This window comes from Muntiacus reevesi, chromosome 9 (assembly GCF_963930625.1).
Source record: "Muntiacus reevesi chromosome 9, mMunRee1.1, whole genome shotgun sequence".
Taxonomy (NCBI): Eukaryota; Metazoa; Chordata; class Mammalia; order Artiodactyla; family Cervidae; genus Muntiacus; species Muntiacus reevesi.
In genome coordinates, this window is record NC_089257.1 from 67,723,954 (window position 1) to 67,743,945 (window position 19,992).

Sequence of the window (19,992 nt, forward strand, 5' to 3'; positions counted from 1 at the left end):
CTTCTGATTCCTTAAAGAACATGTGCTTACCCTTCCCCAAGGTCCCTCAAATTTAACTCAACTGACATCATAGTCAACTCCCCCCATCTCAAGATAGAGTCTGGAAATCTCATATATTTCTGTAGCATTTTGCAATTCCTTGTGCCTTTACCTCCAAAACCTCATTTAATCTTCACAGTAACGTTGGAGATAGATTGGACAGCTATTAACTCCAGCTTATCCAAACACTGCAACCAGGCCTCAGAGAGGGTAAGGGACTCGTCCAGTCACACAGCTCCCAGGTAGCAGGGTAAGTAGGACCACAGATTTTTGGAACTTTGGTCTGGGACTCTTTGGCATTCGCTATACCATGAAGGTCCTGCCTCCTACCTGAAAAGAGTCAACTGATTGTACTGAGAAGTGGAAGAGCAGTGGCCCTTATTGGACTTTTTGCTTCGGGACTTGGGGTCCAGAGGTGACCCTGTCAGTTTCAGAGTGGACCTGGGGCAACTGTAAGGGAGCAGTGCCTTTTGGGGTTGGGGGTGGGAGAGCAAGGTGGGGGGTTAGAGAAATAGACTACATCTGTGTTTGTGAGAGTTCAGTGCAGAAAGAGATTCCCCCTGCTTTGGCACTTGAAGCAGGAGACAGTTTAAGAGAAGGGCATGTTACAGCATCCTTGCATGGGGTGGACAAAGGCGCCGGGTGGTGCTTGCAGGAATGATTCCCCCGAACCTTCAAGAACTCCCTGCCAGGGAGCTTACCACCCACCACTCACCCCACTGAATTAAAGACCTCGTGCCACAATGGCAGGTCAGGCTCAGAGAGGCTACTGCCTCGCAGATGTCAGTAGGGCTGTGTCTTGGCACTTCAGAGCTGGAAAAGAGAGGTCGAAGTCACTGCTGAAAAACCTGATGGTTCTAGTGCAACGCCAGCAGAAAACAACAAAAGGCGCAGGACAGGTATTAGGTAAAATCTAGTTCCCAACTAGACCCATTATTTATCAGAGTCTGGGAAAGTCTCATGACCAATAAAAACCAACTGGCGAGCACTCTGAAAAATTCATGTTCAGGTCTGGAGCAAATATTCAAAAAGTCTTTATTAGCATAGGAACAACCAGAGTGAACAGTCATAGGCAAAACCCGTTCAGACGCCACGTCTCTCAAGAACTCTCCACGTGCTTCATGGTAGAGTTGAGAATTTCCATCCCGTGAAGCTCTCTCAGCAGAGCAGCAAATCTGTTATAATCAAAGCACAAACTCCAGGATATAAATGCCAGAGCACAGACATCTGGTGCCCAGAGGCATCCCCCTGGCTCAGGAAGAAGCTGGCTGGGAAGGCGGGACGGGGTAGATGCTATTTCCTTGAAGATCAAAGTGGGGAGCCCCCAGGAGGCCCACAGAACACAGCAACACCCACTGTGTTAGTGGGGAGGCCCAGGGAACATGGCAATGCCCGCTGCGTGAGTGGGGAGCCCCCAGGAGGCCCACGGAACACGGCAACGCCTGCTGTGTGAGTGGGAAACCCCAGGAAGCCCACGGAACACGGCAACGCCTGCTGTGTGAGTGGGGAACCCCAGGAGGCCCACGGAACATGGCAACGCCCGCTGCGTGAGTGGGGAGCCCCCAGGAGGCCCACAGAACACGGCAATGCCTGCTGCACTAGTGGCAGATGTGCCAGGGACCCGTCGGGGCCTGCTTTCAGGGACTGCCTGGCAGGCTGCCATGGTGAGACCATCCTAGTTAATGCACCTTGCTTTCTGTAGAAGAAAGCTTTCATCCATTCCTTCCATTTGAACAATCAGAACTTGGAAGGACTTTAGGTGTGACCTAGGCCAGCTCCCACATTTTCCAGAGGAGGGATCGGACGGTGAGTCTGGGCGAGAAGGAAGCGAGCTGGCCATAGCCCCTCCCTGCCTGTGGAAGGCACCCCTCCGGGGCCAGGGCTCCACGCTCAGGCACATGGGCACCTTCCAGGGGCACGAGGATCAGGACCGAGTGGAGTGGGAGCCCGCGCTGAGACGGGCACGGGCACGCAGAGGCCCCGGGCTTGGCTTGTCGGGTGCTCTGCATCGGGCTGCCCCCACCCCGCTCGCCTGTTTGGCCCCACTCAAGAACGGACCCTACAGGGCACTCTTCCACATGCTTAGGCCCCAAGCAAAAAAAAAAAAAAAAATGAAGTTAGAGGTTTGTTTCTGGAAAAGCAGAGGAGACAGAAAGGCAGGAGAGAGAGGTGGGGATGGTGCGAGGAGAGGGAGGAGGAGAGGAGAGAGGAGACTGCGGGAGCTGAGCAGAGAGAAGACGCTGGGGGTGCCAGGAAAGACCCCTGTCCCATGCTGTGTCCCCTCAGCCTGAGCGCTCCCAGTGTCCTGGGCGGGGCGCGGCCGGGAGGGAGGGGTGTGGATCCTCCAGAGAAGGAGCTGGCTCCCCTCGTCCCTGAGTACCTGGGCTCCGCAGTGCACAGCTTCCCCAGGGCGATGCCCGCGTTCAGCTGCACGGCTGTCTGCTGGGCATCGCTGCCTGCCAGCTTCAGGAGGACGGGCACGATGTCCGTGGACAGCAGGGACGAGGCCGCGTGCGGCACCTCCATGCAGTTCCCCAGGCAGAGGGCGGCGTTGCCCACCAGGATCTCGTCCTCCGAGTCCAGCAGCTGCATCAGAACCCCGAGCTCTATGGGGCGGAGGAGAACAGGCAGGGAGGCTGGCAGGGGGACGTGGTGGGCACAGAGAGGGGGCGGTGGAAGGCCGGCCGTGTCACCCGCTCGAGGAATCCCTACTGAGTGCGCTGAAGCTCCTCGGCTCCTGGCCGGGTCTCTGAGGGGCCTCAGGAGCCCCCAGCACTCAGCCGTCCCAGGAACGCAGGCCGGGCCTCAGCCAGGTCTGTCCTCTCTACCTCCCGTGCTGAACCTCTGCGCTCCTCTCGACATCCCCTGCTTAAGCGGGAGGCCGGGAGCCGACGCTCTGGGCCTGCGGGGCCGGGACAAGGCTCCACAGGGAAGGCCCTGCTCCCCACTCGGTGGGCCCCCTCAGTTCCCAAGGGGTGGGAAGGTGAGCGGCAGCAGGCCCTGACCCCGACGGCAGCGGTTTGGTGATTAGACCACAGCCGCACTGGACTCCCCATCACGCGTGGTCACAGGTGTTTCCCCCGGGAAGGGGGAGGACCCGCGTCAGGTCGTCTAAGGAGAGTGCTTTGGAAACGATCTTAGCACAGGCGCAGTGCCCGTGAGCTTCCGAAGGCTAACTAAAGGCATTCAGAGCTGGAGGTGAAGTGACAGGGTCCCGAACACACTGCAGGAGGGCGGGGAGGCGTGGGGCAGCCTCCTCCATCTCTCCTCCCTCCTAGCGCACAGCGCCCTCTGCAGCTTCGAGGCTAGACTCACCTCCAAGTTAATGTGGGCTCTGCTTAATGAAAGGATCACTTACTTTTATCCAGTCTTATCACTTCTTCTCGTGCTTCTTGGTAACTGTTTGTGCAGATGGCGAGTATCTTTACTGCGTAACGTGACGCAGTCTGGCCTCCTGCCTAGATTTCAGAGTGCAATGAGAACAAGAAAACCAATGCTATGGTTGTTCTGGTCGAAAATGACAGTGAACAGCTGGGATTATGCTCATGGCTTCTTAAATTTCCGAGAGAGTGCTGCTGACAATACGTGTGCTTCCGGGCAAGGGGGCCTGGTCCCTGCTGGGGTGCAGGGTCGCTCACATCCTCCCTAGAATGGCCTGCAGCCATTCTAAATGGAGGCCTGTCATGGACACCCAAGTAATTATCTGTGGAAGGCTATAGGAGTGAGGGGCTGAGAAAAGAATGATGCTGTTGATCGGCAGATCTACCAAGAAGGGAGGCAAAGGCCCTCCCATGTCATTTCACCATTTGAGAATGAGGGCTGACTTGCTAGGGCTGCAGGCTGACAGGTCTGCATGGAGAACGTCACGAACCTAGATCATTTTAAGAGGTGATAACTGTCAAATCATAACCGTTAGAATCACCCTATGCAGGGGTCTTTAAAATGCATGTGTGAGGAAACGCATGCATAATGCACACACATGGGTACATGGAATCAGCAGGCTCCGGTGGGTATGCAAGAGTGATACGGAGTAAATGATGACCATCACCCACGTGGCAGCCTAAACTCAGACCCATTCTGCCCCCTCGATATCACCCCTGCCCCAGCAGAAGCCCCCTCACAGAGCACCCTTCTTGGTGCCACTCAGCCTAGGCATTTATGAATAAGTCTCCTGTGGGGTCATCAAGCTAATTCAGGTGAGTGAACCTCACTGGGCATGTATACTGCAGCTGGGATCCAGGATGCAACCTAGTAACTGATCTCCTGGCTCAGGAGAATCCAGCTAACTCTTGTGCTTCTGTGTGTGTGCTCAGTCCCTCAGTAGTGTCTGACTCTTTTGACCCCATGGACTGCAGCCTGGCAGGCTCCTCTGTCCATGGGATTTTCCACTGCACTCATATTGCAGGGAAAATCTGAACATCCTTTTAAAAGTCACGTGGTTACTCTGAGGCCTGCATGTTTCATAAATGGAGTTACCCCCCAACCTTTCCAGGAAACTGGAAAGAGCATTGTGAGCAGGAAAACATGAACAGAACCAGGGCCTGAGAAACCTTGTTGAAGCCACTCAGACCATCTTTTTTGAAGACAGAGGCCATGCATTTTTTAAAGTTAGGTTTTAGTGGTAAGCATTTTTATGGATTTGCCTAATGAATGTTATTTGTCCAACAATCTTCCATTGCTGGTCATAGTAGTCTAGGTGAATAGGCAGAAGGGAAACCTCATTCAAGAAGGCTAGAAACTAGCAGAGGGGAACTAGCAGGACCTTTGCTGAACAAAGCCCTCCTTTATTCTGTTCCCCAAATAAAAGATGACACTCCTGGAAATTCAGGGGGTTGTAACTAACGAAGTTATTTTACCTTCAGGAATTTAATCATCTTCTTCACCACTCCTGCTCTGAGGGCTTCCTCAACAATTTTCAGAGAGGAAGAAAGGGTGCGGCTGAGAACGCCAGCAGCTCTCTGAGTGAAGCAGAAGGGAAAGGGTGACTAAACGTTCCCACGGGGAGAGGGGCAAGAAAAGGGTAGGACATTAAGGGGTGCAAAGTGCTATGTACAAAATAAATAAGCTACAAGGCTATGCTGTACACTACAGGGAATACAGTCAATATTTTATCATAACTATAAATGGAACACCACCTCTAAAAATTATGAATCACTATGCCATACACCTGAAACTTACATAAAATTGTATACCAACTAGCCAACGGGAATTTGTTGTATGGCTCAGAAGACTCAAACAGGGGCTCTGTATCAACCTAGACGGGTGGGATGGGGAGGGAGATGGGAGGGAGGTTCAACAGGGAGGGGATATATGTACACCTATGACTGAATCACATTGAGGTTTGACAGAAAACAACAAAATTCTGTAATGCAATTATCCTTCAATAAAAAAATAAAAAGAAAAAAAATTTATACTAACTATACCTCAATAAAATTTTTTTTTCTTAAAATGCTGATGACGTTTTAAAGTGAACAAGCAGTTTTGTGAGGCAAGAATCATTAGTGTTAGATGCAAAATATGTACCTTGATTTTAAAAATGCAATGGCTGAGTAACTGACAGCAAGTCCTGATGTTTACAGTAAAGCTACTGGGTAGCCAATTCAAACTGAAGGCTGCCAACGTGGCCCTTGGGCACAGAGAGGCTCAGCTCATTCCAGCTTCACCAAGGACCAGCATTCACCCCTCAGCAAGAAAGTCCTGCCCTGTCTTCCTGTGGGGCTCTGATACCAGCAGGACCCTTATTACACGGCAGACTTCCTAGATTGATCCTCTGGGACTTTTATCTTTCCTGAATCTTTTTATTCTAATTTCTAGGAGGCTTTATTGATTTTTATTTTCCAGTTCTGAATTTTTTTAATAGCAAGTTGTTACTGTTTTATGGCCATAACACCATTTTGAATCTTTCTGAAGATACAAATGATAGCTATTAGTTTTTTCCTCTCTTTCCAACATCATCTCTTTTTTTTCTGGACTCAAATTTTCTGCTTACTCTGCTTTGTCTGTTTATTGGTATGGCTTTCCTGAAAGGCCTCGTGACTCTCAGCTTGCAAGTCACATTTATGAGAAAAGCAGTTATGTCTGGGTATGCTGTGGGAGTCTGTCCACTCACAGGTGGAGAGGTGGCACTCTCAAATACTAGAAAGTAAACATTCTTTCTCTGGTCTTTCAGTTCCTTAAGGAAAAAAAAGCTCATGTTTTATGCTCGAGGAAGAGATGCCTGGCTACCAAATGTAGCCCCCTCATCTCCTACTTCTGTCCTCTGCTGTATGCAGTTGGCAGTTTGACTTCTGTCTTCTCCATAGAACTGCAAGGTACACTGGTCGCCTACCAGCTGTGCTCCCCTCATCTGCCCTCTATACGAAGGTGCTTCCCGTGCTGCCTCATTAATGATCAGTCCTGCAGCTGTTCTCCATCATCCAGAATTGGCTATAGTAACTTACCCACCAGTGAGATAACTTACCCGCTAGGTCCACCAGCCAGAAGACCCCAAGTCCCCAAGAACAGCGATGCTTACCACTTTTGGGCTCATGCAACTTTTTTAAGGATCTGATGAAAACCGTGGTGCACCCCCTCAAGCCCCATGAAAATGCACATACATGCAGAATTTTCTATACAGTTGCTGGGGGTCTTAGGGAACCTGAAGAACCCACCACCTCTTCCTGGAGCCCAGGTTAAACACTTTGCCCTGTAAGTCTGGATTGACTGCAGGGAAGTTGTCAGCTTGCTGGTCACACACAGGATTCGCTGGACCTACTCAGAGCCTTTCACAACTCTTGAACCAGTCCCCAGGCTGTGACCCTTGAAGGGCTGGTTTCCCAGATCTGCCCTGGATGTGACTCCAATTGTGTCTCCAGGTTTAGAGGCCTAATAGCTGACCTAATAGGCAGAAACGTTGGGGTGATTCCTAATGTGAGTGAAGAACACATCCCAGGATGATGGCAAACAGCCTCTTGAATCATATCAACACTCTCCTCCTGATATACTGTGCTAACCACAGGCCTTAGTTTTCTTATCTAAATGTCAGAGACAGAAGCAAGAAAGCCATTCCAGAATTTTTCTCCAAGGCAGCTAAAACCATTGTGTACAAACTCCTCCAGAATCACTGGCTTTAAAACATGTGCCCAGCTTTTTTTTGACTATGGAGAAAAGATTCTAAATAAAATCATTTGGCCTGTCCAAGTCACACAAGGATGGTTTGATATGGGACAAATCAGATAGATGATCTGGTGTCAGCTGTTAAGCTCCACACCTTCAAGAAAAAGGATCCTGAACTGGAGTTCCTAGATTCCAGGGCATCCACATTCAGAGGTCTCCAAATCCCCTGAACCTGTAGGCAAACTCAGTATTTCTGTGCTTATGGGCATCGTTTTGAGGAGTATGTCTGACCCATGCCTCAGAGAGTCAGAAGAAGCTCAAAGGCATGGTGACCACAGAACAAAACAAAACGAGAACAACAAAGGAAGCGGTTTCTGGATTTCCCTGGGGGAAGCTTACTGTGAGGATTCCTCCATCCTGGCTATTCAGCAGAGACAGGCACTTCTTGCTCACCTCCATGGCCCAAACCTACAACAGGCAGTGCGAGAAGGAGCTTGCCTCTCCAGGTCATGGTCATCTGCAGATTCCTTCTGGGCACTCATGCAGAACCGACCGCTCCCCACTCCCTTCTTCTCGCCACCGCCAGGTCGGTCCCCATCTCCTTCACAACATCTGTGATTGCTCTCATTTCTTTCCCACGTCCATCTCCCCCAACTAAGAGGGCCACATCGTATTTGACTGTGTAAATGTGGAACTTAGCACCGTGCGTAGCGCCCTGGACACTCAGCTGGTTTGCAGAATGAATAACTGACAGAGTGACTCATCCATCCCTGAGCGGAGCAGGGGTGGAACCTCCGCCCAACGTTCCCCATTCCCAGTGCCAGGGTTTGAGTGCCCTGCTTCTAGCCTCTACAGGGCAACGAGAGCAGTTCTAAGCAACAGAATGTGTTACTATAGGGAGAAAAGAATCCGGTACCTCGGAAACAAGGGGGGACTGGAGACACAGGTTCATCACGAGCCCCAGGAGGGCGTACATGACGTCCCTGAGCAGGTCCGCATCCTCCTCACACCTGGCCTTGGGAAACAAAACAAGGTGATCAGAGATCTTGTCATGGTCACCTGTTCCCCTTGGCGATGGTCCCAGATCTCTCACACTCCCTAAAGGGCCAGTGTCATGAACTGAAGTGAGGCAGGAAAATCAGAGACCCATTTATAGCACAGAGTGTCTGGCGCCTCTGCTGTGGGGCTCTGGCCCTGCATTCAAATTGCAGAGGGAGCTGCTGAAATGGGTGCTCAAGCCAGCTCCACAGGGAACCCTCCAGACATCTCCAGGGTGGAGGAGACTTGATCTGGAGAATTCTTTAAGGCCAGCTGTCCACCAAATCTAGGGTTATAGAAGGGGTAAGCCACTGGCCCCTGCACCCTCAAACAGAATTTTTAGAAAAGTCAGATAATTAATGAGAAGCCCATGGCCCCAAAGCAGGTAGAAAACTAGCTCTGAACAGAAAAGCTGAAATACCATGAGGCCCAAGCAGGCAGCCCCAAAGTCTTCGGAGGCAGACATCTGTCTTTGGGCAGCGGCCTCAGCGCTGAAGTTCCCCATGATGGCAAGACACTGGCAGAGAGCTGATATGTTGGTGACCTTGGGATCTCTCTTCTGAAAGGGAAGGAAGAGAAAGCGAATCTGCAGAGAGCAGAGGAATAATGCCGGAATCATCTCCAGGGGTGTCCTTCACGCTTCAAAACGTCTGGGAACCAGATGGCCTGATGTCACATGGGGATGTCAGTGGGGTCACGCCGGCAGAAAGGAAGGGGGCACACAGCGGGGCAGACCCCAAAGCGCCCCAGCCTGGTCCCAGTCTCTCCACCAACCAGCTGGGGCACTGGGGCAAGTCCTGTCCCTTCCCAGAGCTTCCATTTCCACATCTGTGAAATACCAGGACGTTGATGCACCCTCAAAGGACCCCTGAGAATTCTACGGTTCACTGGGGTTAGGTCTCGTCACAGCACGCTTTTTTGGAGGACTCCCCTGGTACCCCCCAACACTTGCACCTTTCTCCCTCATCAACTCCAACCACCACACTTGCTCTCCTGATCAGGATGACAACTCAGGGGACAGGGTTGCATGAGGTACTTATGACGCTGGCCACCTGATGTGAAGAGCCAACTCACTGGAAAGACTGATGCTGGGAAAGATTGAGGGCAGGAGGAGAAGGGGATAGCAGAAGATGAGATGGTTGGATGGCATCACTGACTCAATGGACACGAGTTTGAGCAAGCTCTGGGAGTTGGTAATGGACAGGGAAGCCTGGCGTGCTACAGTCCATGGGGTCACAAAGAGTCGGACACGGCTGAGCGGCTGAACAACAACATTTCAACAACTTATGACAGGACTTTGGTCAGAAGGGGACTGGTGGAGACGGACAAACTCTCCGCCATCACCGCCTACAGCCTTCCTCCTCTGCAACCAGTCCTGCCCATGAACCTTCTCCACCTGATCCCCACAGCAACTGTTCCAAGTGCAAATTTCAGCTGTGAATAAATGATCCAGCAACCCGAGAGGCAACGGGAGTTCTAGGAGGCAAACCCCTGTTGAAACAGCCCCGCACACACTCCCAAGAGGGTCTGTTGCAGGTGACAAGACAAGGGTTTGCTCACCAGCACGCCCGTCAGCACCGGAAGGACGTCTGGAAGGCTGGTCTGGAACCAGACTTGAAATCTGTCAAGAGAACATCAGCCATGACTTATTTCTACACCGTGCAAAGTAAAACATAAGTGCAGTGTCTCGGGTAACAGAGCCAATCATCCAGCTGTGGGCCCCTGTGATTTGTTCCTGCGTGAAGGAGTCATTGGGAAGCAGAAAAGGTCGTCCCTGGGTAGGTCATGTGGCTTTACTCTGCTTCTAAGCCTGGAGACTGGCCTTTGATGTGAAACAACACATCTCAGACGGCGGCTCTCCTCTGCAGAAGCTGCTGGAATCCTGAGGTTTCTGCAAATTGACTTCGCACCACCCCTGCCCTCCCCTTGTTCCGAGTTACACGGTGTAAGCATATTTACATGTCACAGCTGTCAGGAGGGCCCCATAGTACGTACGCCTCCACCTGATATTTGGGTTAGTACCACCCCCAGCCCCTGCCGATGGCCAGCTACCTGCACGAGACGCTCTCTCGCTATATGACCATTTCTAGGTAAGATGCCCTAATGTTGGTGAGGAAATTAAAAACAAAACAAGATGCATTTTAAAAAATGAAAAGTTATGAAAATCTAATATCTTTACTGTCTTCTCCAGCATCAGTAAAGAAAAAAACAAACAAAGGCAGGAGGCTGGCTATCCATTATGCCACTGGCAGCCCAGGAGGGCTCCTATGTGTTTCTGTGTTTCTCCTCCCTCCCCATCCCTTTCTCTTTTTCCTCCCTCCTTCTCCTTCCTATTTATTCAACACACATCTGCCAGGCAGTTCCCATTAGGCACTGATTAGGGGAAGAAGCTTCACCAGCACACAATAATGGTAGGTTTGCTTACTATGAGAGGTGCGGTTCTAAGTATATGATGGCTTCCAATCCTGTTGAGGGCTGGGTCCCCCTGCACGCAGAGGGATTGGGACAGAAGTGGTGACCACAGCCCTTGGGGACATCAGCCCTCCTATGCAGGGAATCCTGTGATGCTCAGTCGGCCTAACCTCCCGTGTGCCTCACGTTTTGGGAGATCAGATGGTGCAGCAGAGGCTGAAGAGGAGACGTCAATTTCTGGCAAGAAAAATTACCTTTCTTGCAGAGCCAAGTCTGTGAGCAGTCCCATGGCTGAGTTGGCCTTTTTATCTGAGAAGTCAAGGAACGACACCAGAGCTTCCAACAACCTGCAAACATACGTAACACCTTCAGGGTGGGCTGACCTCCAGCTCACAGCATCCCCAGCGAGGGGGCCTGGCGTGGAGACCAGGGAGGAGTCGGCACCTGAGCGAAGTGAGCTGAGAGGGCTGCTCATGCCCCCAGGAAGCCAGCCCTTGCCCACCCCAATGAGGCAGGTACTGTCCCGTGAGAACAGCTCTACCACTTAATGTGAGGTTCTGGGGGGTGAACAGTTTTAACCTGCGTTCACTGATCATCACATGCTGACTTGGAAGGCCTCTGGTGCCTCTACTGTGTGACTCTGGCTCGGCCAAGCTGAATCACACAGATGACATCCAAATGGCACGCTTACTAATGTGCGCTGATGACTAAGTGGGAGGCCCCTTAATGAAGCGGGGGATGGATTAAAGACTTAACAAGATTTTGACAGGTTGCTGAATACATGAGATGAAATTTCAGAGAGTTAAACTCAAAAATCCTTCCCTGAGAGCTGGGAAATCTGTTTAAGTAACAGAATTGGGAGACCTGGTTGATAATTGACTCACGTGAAAAAGACTTAAGATTTTTAGCCAAATGCAAAACCCAGGATATGAGCAAACAGTCTGGTGCGCCTGCCACAAAGCATAATGGAGTATCAGGCTGCCTTAAGGGCTGACCAGCACCAGGACGGTGGAGTGGAAGTCACGTGTCCATCCAGCAGACCCATACCGGGCACCTACAGCGTGCCGAGGGCTGCACTTGATTCTGGGACACCATGCTGAGCGTCTGGCCTCCCACGGTGACATGTGTCAGGTGACAGGGTAGAAACAGGCACACGCCGAGTGGGCACGGGGCCCAGCTGGCAAGAGCTGTGGGAGGATGGAGATGAGGAGGACACTCCCGCATCACTCGAAAGTGGCGCGTTGGCTGCTCGTCCCTTTGTCCAGGCAGTCAACAGCACTCGCTGGCACTGACTGTGTGCCAAGGAGGAAAAAGACAAGGTCCCAGATCCAAGGGGCTTGCAGGCCCGTGTCAGGCATGTGGGGACAGGAGCTGATCATCCGAGGCAGAGGGCACAGCAGTCAGAGAGATGACGAGGCGTCAAACGGCAGAGGCACACTTGGGGACTGCTAGTGGTTCCTCACAGCTAGTGCGTAGGGTGTCCTGCTAGTAGACAGGGAGCAGCCAGCCCGGGTCACAATGGACTGTCTACGGCCTTCTGGAATGTCTGTACTTTCCCTGGGCAGCCTGAATCCCAAGTGTGGGTGGTGGATGACCTGCCTGGTGGGGGTGTATGGACAGGGGTGGGCTGCAGGCTCTTGAGGCCCTCTCGGTCTCTGAATGAGATGAGGTTCCAGGAAGTTGAATTTTATAATTTTATTTATTTATGTTTGGGGGCTGTGCTGGGTTGTCATTGCTGTGTGGGCTTTTCTCTAGTTGTGGTGCAAGGGCTTCTCATTGCAGTGGCTTCTCTCTGAACTGTGGGTTCAGTAGCTGCAGCTCCCGGACTCTAGAAGACAGACTCAATAGTCGTGGTACCCGCTTAGTTGCTCTGCACCTGTGGGATCTTCCTGGACCAGGGATCAAACCCATGTCTCCTGCATTGGCAGGTGGATTCTTTACCGCTGAACTACCAGGGAAGCCCCGAAGCTGCATTTAAATAAAGTCCCCAGGTGATTCCTAGACACTCTATCTATCTCGGAAGTTCAAGAACTAGTCTAGTAGGCAGCAGAAAGTCCTTTCAGCATTTTAAGTAGGAAAATAACAGGACAGATGTGCATTTAGGACAAATCCCTTTGGTGGTTCAGCAGAGGTGGATTAGAGCAGGTGGCACAGGAGGCAGGGAATCCAGTGGGGGAGAGCTGGGACTGTTCAGACATCAAGGTCAAGGCATGAGCTGGGACGGGGCCGAGTAAGACATACAGTCGACAAGAACGAGGCCTCATGATGACCTAGAGGGAATACCTGAGACGCTGCAGGAGGGAGAGAGGAAATGCATCCAGGAGATGCTGAGGAGGCAGGACTGACAAGGACCATCTCCTGAGGGGCGTGGGGACAGGAAGTTCAGCTAAGCGGTGTGGGTTTGAAGAACTACTTTTGAATCACTAAGTTTGTGATAACATTACTAAGCTTATGATAAAATTACTAAGTTTATGATAAAATTACTAAGTTTATGACACTTGGGATGTTGTGATGGAGGTGCCCAGTGACAGAAGGATGCTTCCTTCTAACATCTGAGAGAGAGACTCAGACATGATAACTGGGGCCATGGACAAGAAGAGGGCCAGAAGAGGATGTTGGGGTCCCTGACCTGGAAAGAAGACAGCATAAGTGGGCTCACCAAGGGAGCCAAGAAGGAATAGCAGAGGGTAGGAGGAGGGCCAGAAAGAATGATATCATTACAAGCAGACGCCATAAGCCTACAACGGGAGATAAAGACAGAAAAGAACCCATCAGATTGGGTTCTTATATTCAGGAGCATGGCCTCCAGTCACTCCCATGTATGGTACTGGGTTTATTTAGCAGCTTGTTCTGGGAGGGGGCTGGAAGACAAACCACCTGAGGAATGGTTGAGGAAACAAGGATGCTTGGGCTGGAAAATGTCAATGTCTTCGGACACATCAAGCAGTGGAGAGAGGGAGAGTGGATACAATCCGCAGGTCTTCGACAGACAGAACCGAGGCCTCAGTACAGAAGGAAGACCTGCCCTGGGGTGGTGGGGGCAGGCAGCTTGTGTTTGGTGTAAGGAATCATCTTATATCAATCAGAACTTTTCCAGAACTGGGCACGCTCCTCTCCTTGGCTGGGGAGAGACCCCCCACCTGTGAGCTGCTGTGGCGCCATCCCAGTCAAAAGGAGAAGAGAATGCAAATGCTGGAATCTTCCCTGCAGCGCCTCACACACAGGCCTTTTGGGCAACCCCAGAGGGGACACTGTGCTGGGTGGGGCTGGACTGGATTGCTGCTGTGGTCCCTCCGCACTGGGGGTTCTGCAAAAGCCCAACTTCCCCAGGAGAACGGTCAGTGTTCCTGCTGTCAGAAATCATTTATTTCCCTCAGTTCAGATTCTTCCCTCACCAAAGCAAACCTGTTTTCTTTAGTCTTGCAATGAATCCTAATTAACCTGAGTGGCGCAGAAGAGGAGCCAGGGGTCTGAGAGTCTCTGGGTTTTGTACTTGGAGACATAAATGAGACAAAATGCACTCCCTAACTGGACACAGATGGCAGGTCTGTCCTTTTTTCATGGCAGATGTTCTGCACTGCTGGCCTGCAGCTGATGGAAAAGGAGAAGTACCACAGGTCAGAAAATGGTCTAAATGACCAATAAGTGTGCTTTCCCCTTAGTTTAGGACCCTGAGCAATAGACCCAGAAGAAAGAAACTGATGCAAAAGTCATTATTGAGTCCAAATCACATGTCAGGCATGATACTAGCTGCTTTCTTTGATGTGGCAGATGCTGTTTGCTGGTGAACCAGACATCCCGTTATCTCCTTTCTGTCCTGCCTGCCTCTGCCTCAGAAGCTGGAACCATCTCCTCTCCAGGGCGCCATGTGACACAATTCTGACCAAAGAGACACAAAAGCAGTAGCTCCTCTTGATAAAAGGGACAGACCCATTTGGTGCTAACCTGTCTTAAAGAGGGATGTGAAGGCTGGAGTTGCAGCAGCCTTATGTGACCATGAGGGAAAGGTCAAGAGAGGGACAGAGACCTTGACCCTGCCGTCATTAAGCCACCAAACCAACTATTACTATCTTTAGTCTTTTGGTTTATAGAAAAACAAGATGAGTTCTCCTGGTAAGTGAAGAGATTAACCTGTCAAATGCTGCAGAAAAAAGTTTACCTGGCATATAGGCATCATCTCTGAAGTTTCACCATAAATCTCTGATACATGTGAGATACCAGGCGCATCAGGGCTAAGCAGTTTCCTGGGTCACACAAGCAGAAAGAGATACGTGGGGGGCTGAGGCTCCTGACCGCTCCAATCTAAAGCCCAGCACGTTTCACAAAGGGACACTGGCCTTCACTCTACTGCTGTCCACGCACATCTGTCCCTTCACATTCTCATATGGGGAGGAAGGCGAGGGTCATGGGACCCGGCCTATTTCAAACTAGCTCGTTTCAGAGAACATGTTCCACCTCTTTCCAGTTTACCTGGAGACAGATATTAACAAGAAGAGTGGGCACAAGGGTGATAAAGGCTTCTTCGTCTAAAGCAAGGAGGCAGTACTGCACAAGATGATGACAAACGCCAAGACACTGGAAAAATTCAAATGAAACTCAAGCAATTAAAAAACAAGCTTAGGTGGCGGGTGGGGAAAGCTTATGATAATTGTGGTTGTATTTACTCAAAGAGACCAAAACCAAATGAAAAAACATATGATGAAGGTACTGAGGAAATGACTACAGAGTCATTTGAAATGTGAAATGTGCTTTTGATGACTTAACTCTGCTAACGACCCATCTACCCGTGTGCGCTGAGCTTCAGGGGCTGCCAAGGCTTGTCCTGTGAGCCACAGGACTGTGCTGGGCTGAGAAGGGGAGAGCCAGAACCTAGGCTCATCCCCACACCATCCTCAGCACCCATGGGCCTCCTCACCAACATGGGATGGGCACCAGAGTTCTCAGCATGGTCCAAGCAGGTCTGACACGGCTTCAGACTTGGCTGCCTTTCTAACAGGGAACAGACTAGGAGCAAGCTCCACGGCCTGGGAGACAGCTGGCTGAGATGACCCAAGTCACTCTCCTACCCCATCTGTGAAATGGGGAAAGGACACTAATCTTGTCTCCTTCCCAATGAGATAACAGTGAGCAGAATCGGAAGCCAAATTCTGTTTTTAGATTACATAGATTACATTTATAAAGCAAAGGTATAACCATGGCTGGGCTTCCCAGATGGTACAGTGGTAAAGAACCACTTGCCTATGCAGGAGACGCAAGGGACTTGGGTTCAATCCCTGGGTCGGGAGTCCTCTGGAGGAGGAAGTGGCACCCCACTCCAGGATTCTTGCCTGCAGAATCCCATGGACAGAGGAGCCTGGCGGGCTACAGTCTGTGAGTTCGCAAGAGTTGGATATGATTGAGAACACACAGAGACACGATCACAGCTACTATTTCTTTTAGATTGAACCACATGAAATTGCCAACATGCAAACTTTTCTGGACATAAAAAGTGGCAATTTCACATATTCAAACTAATAATCTTTAGAGGGGAAAGCACCAGGCAGAATCACTATGGCCCATTAAAAAAAAAAAAGTTTACTTAGGAAAGAGGCACATTCCATTCCTATCATCTTAAGCCTTGGAAAGACCTACATGCAACAGTATTTGAGATGTGTTGTATTTATTTATACCCTACTCACTCCAAAAAGCATTTAAGGATAAGTAAAATCAGGTAGCATTACCTGAAACAGGAGTAAACAGAGAAAAGTAAGAATAGGAGCAGGGTGGAGCCAAGACTGAGGCTAAAAGAGCAGAGGCAAATGGCCCGTTTTACAGGTAGGTTTTGCAAGTGCCGCTATATTTACATGGTCTGCAGTATCTGTTCCCTGGTGGCCCAGTGGGTAAGACTCATACAGGGGATCTGGGTTTGATCCCCGGCCGGGGAACTTGATCTGACATGCCACAGCTAAGAGTTTGCATGCCTCAACCAAAGATCCTGCCTGCCACAACTAAGACCTGGTGCAACCAGATAAAGAAACCTGTGAAAAGAAAGAAACAAGTTCAGAAGTGACACTGTCCATGATAGTAAGTTCAGACAGGAGTTTGTCCAGGAGATCCTTAAGGGGGAGAGTTCCTCTCAAAGGCTCCTTCTGTTTTTTTTTTTTTTTTTTTTAATCCTTAATCTGGTTGGCTGGCTCCTCTCACATCAGAGATGTGGGAAATGAGACAGGTCTTAACATGGCAGGTGAAACCTGAGATGCCGCAGGGAAGCTCCCGCCCGCATGCACACGGAGCCTTACCGGATCAGGTCAAGGTGGCCGATGATCAGGTTCCGTCCATTCTCTGTTTGGCTGAGCTGCAGCAGCAGTGCCAGGCTCTGCTGCCGGATGGCCGGGACCCTGGAGGTCAGGAGGGAGGGCAGGAGCCCGCCTGTGTCCGGGTGCAGCACAAGCAGGCGCTGATTCTCCTCTGCAAAACACAGGGCACATGGGCCTCATGCAGACAACGGCAGTCACATGGGCTCTGTCTTCCCTCCTCTAAACGAGAAACCCAATTCTCCAGGAGGCAGGATAATGAAGGTAAGAGCATGGATTCTAGAAGCAGACTGTTGGGTCTGAATGACCAGGAAATGCCCTTAGCTGAGTTATCAGCTTCCTCATTAGTGGAACAAGGAAGAGGACCAATGTAAGAGTTGTCATGACGATGAAATAAGTTAATACATGATGGTGTGGAGAACAGGGACTGGCACATAGATATATGTTAGCTAGTATCATTGATCTTGCCAGAGGCTGCATGGTGGACAGTACCTGGAAATGTGAAGAAAAGGAAAGAAATCAGTTGAATAGTGAAAGAGCTTTAGACCATCGATTTTCATCTAATGGCCAAAGTAACCATCTGAGTTCTTTCTAGAAAACTAGAATGACCACATGAGAACATTAATGAATGAAGCACGCTACCCTTCCTGGTCGGTGAACTACTTCCAGGGTGGCAGCATTGGATATGCCCTCTCCCCCTTTCACCCAGTTCATTTTCTAACCCAGTGCATGAATTTATCTGAGAGCAGGCAGAAGGATACAGGCTGGAATAGGAGGCTAAGCTCTGAAACAGCTCAGTTTGTTTAGATTACAGAAAAAAAAATGGAAAGTAGCTCACTGTAAGCAACTCAAATAACACAAAATGTGCATAAAAGTTTCTTCTCTGTAACCTCCTCCAGGTAAGCCCTTTCCCTAAGGGGGCTAGTATTCATATGAATAATGTTAAAACATAATACACCCTTCCCTGTAACTGGCTTTTCTCTCCAGTCAGCACTATATCACAGACCTATTTCCACGCTTTTCCTTTTAAGCATTCCTTTGTCCTATTTAAAAATGTCTCTGTATTTATTGAATTGGATATACCAAGATTCCATTCACCCGAGACAGAGCATTTAAGTCCTAAGTTGTGTCTGACCACATATTTCCAGATGTTAAAAAAGATGTGACCCCAAGGTTCACAGAAGCCAAAGTAGGGTGCAGACTGAGGAAGCAGGGCTGTACAGAGAGATACGGGCCCCATTAGGACTGAGGAAACACCTGGTCACCAAGCCCATCTTCTTAATCTCAGGCAAGGGGATCAATGCAAACACCACCCGGAGCCCACGCAGTGTCCTATGAATAGCAAGGCACCTTGACAAGGATGTTAATCTGAGCATAATTCCCTTCAGGGAAGAGGCCTCCTGATTCTCTGGAACCTAAGATTTCTAGAATTTAAGGTGATTCCTCCTCTCTACTAAATGAATTAAAAAAATTATATTCTCTCATATTCGGCACTTAACCATTTACAGGCTGCATTCATAAGCTCCTGGCTTCTCATGCATGGGAGACACAGCTATCACTATTCCCATTTTCACTGTTTTGTGTTCAACGTCAAACATTTTCCCTCATTTGAAAAAACACTTTTTTTTTTAAATGAAACACCTAAAATTTTTATTTACATTGAGGTCACTGAAGTGGCGACTATAAAAATTTAGCAAACCCCGGAAGATGCTAATATGTAAAAAGGGAAGAGTCAGGGTAAATAAAATCTCCAAAGCGTGTCACTGTCTCAATATTAAGCACTCAGTATTAACCAGTGTCACAAGAGGCCATCAGGGACGGCCGTAAACCTCATGATGCTAAAATGGGTACTATGGTCAGCAAAAAGGAGAACTATTTTTCAGCACAGAAAAGGAAAAGCTCTACCCGCCCCGCTGCCAATGCAAGAAGCGAAGCTACTTGTCTGCAAAGAGCGGGGCAAGCACCCAGGTGATGAGACATGATGCCGGCCGTGACCTTGCCCGCCGTGCAGGCAGCTATGAGGGTGCAGCGCCAGTCTGCATGTTTCTTCCAGGGGACGGTCTAGACCTCCGCTCTCCAGGGTCTATCCCAGGGGAACAGTCACGCCTGCCCCTGCCCCTGCTCCGTAACTCTCCCATTACCAGTGCACTGGTGATGACTGATGGTGGCTCCCTGGCTTACCGTTCTCACTGCACACTGCCTGCCAGAGTCTGAGAACAGATAAGCACACCGTCTCTTCCACGGCATCTTTTCCTGCTGTAGAAAAGCACCTACAGTGGGCAAGGGAGAGACATGTTAAAATTGCAGTCCTGATCTTCCTTTCAGTTGGCTTCATTTCACCTCCAGACTCCTCAAATGTGGGTTTCTGCAGGTCACCAGGACCGCGGGACGGCTAAGCCCTGAACTGAGGTCCAGGACAAGGATGCAGCTGAGGAAGCTGGGGCTGCCTGGAGGGAGCACAGTGAGCCAGGGGCCAGGGCGATGGATGCACCAGACCAGCAAACTGTTCACGGGCCTCCTCACGCCCGCAAACGTGTGCCAGTGACTCCAACCCATGTCTTGTCCTAATCCCCAGGAATTGCATCAGAATAACTGAAGTACAAAATAAAATTAAAATACATTTAGCAAACTACCTCCTGCAATATGAGTCTTTCTTCAGAAGAAATTATATATGGGATCAGCCAGGACCCAGCTGATCTCATTTCCTGAAGTGATCGGCAAATTCCAAAAGAGGAAAGGAACAAAGAGCCATCTTGCAAAAACGGGCGGGAAAGACCCAGCAAGAATGGTCATTTCTCTGACTTTGAAGAGCTTGGAGGAACCTGGGAAGTTTTGCTAACTCCACTCTCTCTGCAGTTGTTAACTGTGGTCTAACTCAAGCTGCTCCCAGCTCAAGGGTCTCACGTGGCACCCGGTACCGACTGAAAGTCGTACCATCTACCACCACGCTGCCTGTGTGCCGCATGTCTGATTGCATAAGACATGGTCGTCTTTCCTTCCTTTGAGGCCAGGCTGTTTTTGCAAGCATCCCTACCTTCTTATGACCTCATTCTCACTGATGATACTGAATCCATTGTTTGTTCTGAATAAAGTTCGTTCTGTGCCTGAAACAAAT

General features: G+C 50.1%; 1 protein-coding gene across 1 annotated transcript in view; it reads right to left on the reverse strand.

Moving 5' to 3' along the window:
* Window positions 1-1,115: 1,115 nt before the first annotated feature.
* The window catches only part of TTC12 (tetratricopeptide repeat domain 12), a 48,035-nt gene continuing 29,158 nt past the window's right edge, over window positions 1,116-19,992 (reverse strand). Inside the window, exons 11-22 of the mRNA XM_065944549.1 lie at window positions 19,912-19,981; window positions 19,059-19,147; window positions 16,863-17,031; window positions 10,839-10,931; window positions 9,733-9,793; window positions 8,594-8,731; window positions 8,051-8,149; window positions 7,534-7,602; window positions 4,896-4,997; window positions 3,398-3,497; window positions 2,420-2,645; window positions 1,116-1,214 (exon numbers count right to left, since the gene is read on the reverse strand). Coding sequence (XP_065800621.1) covers window positions 1,139-1,214; window positions 2,420-2,645; window positions 3,398-3,497; window positions 4,896-4,997; window positions 7,534-7,602; window positions 8,051-8,149; window positions 8,594-8,731; window positions 9,733-9,793; window positions 10,839-10,931; window positions 16,863-17,031; window positions 19,059-19,147; window positions 19,912-19,981 — 1,292 coding nt within the window. The 3' untranslated portion in view covers window positions 1,116-1,138. The remainder of the gene's footprint in view (window positions 1,215-2,419; window positions 2,646-3,397; window positions 3,498-4,895; window positions 4,998-7,533; window positions 7,603-8,050; window positions 8,150-8,593; window positions 8,732-9,732; window positions 9,794-10,838; window positions 10,932-16,862; window positions 17,032-19,058; window positions 19,148-19,911; window positions 19,982-19,992) is intronic.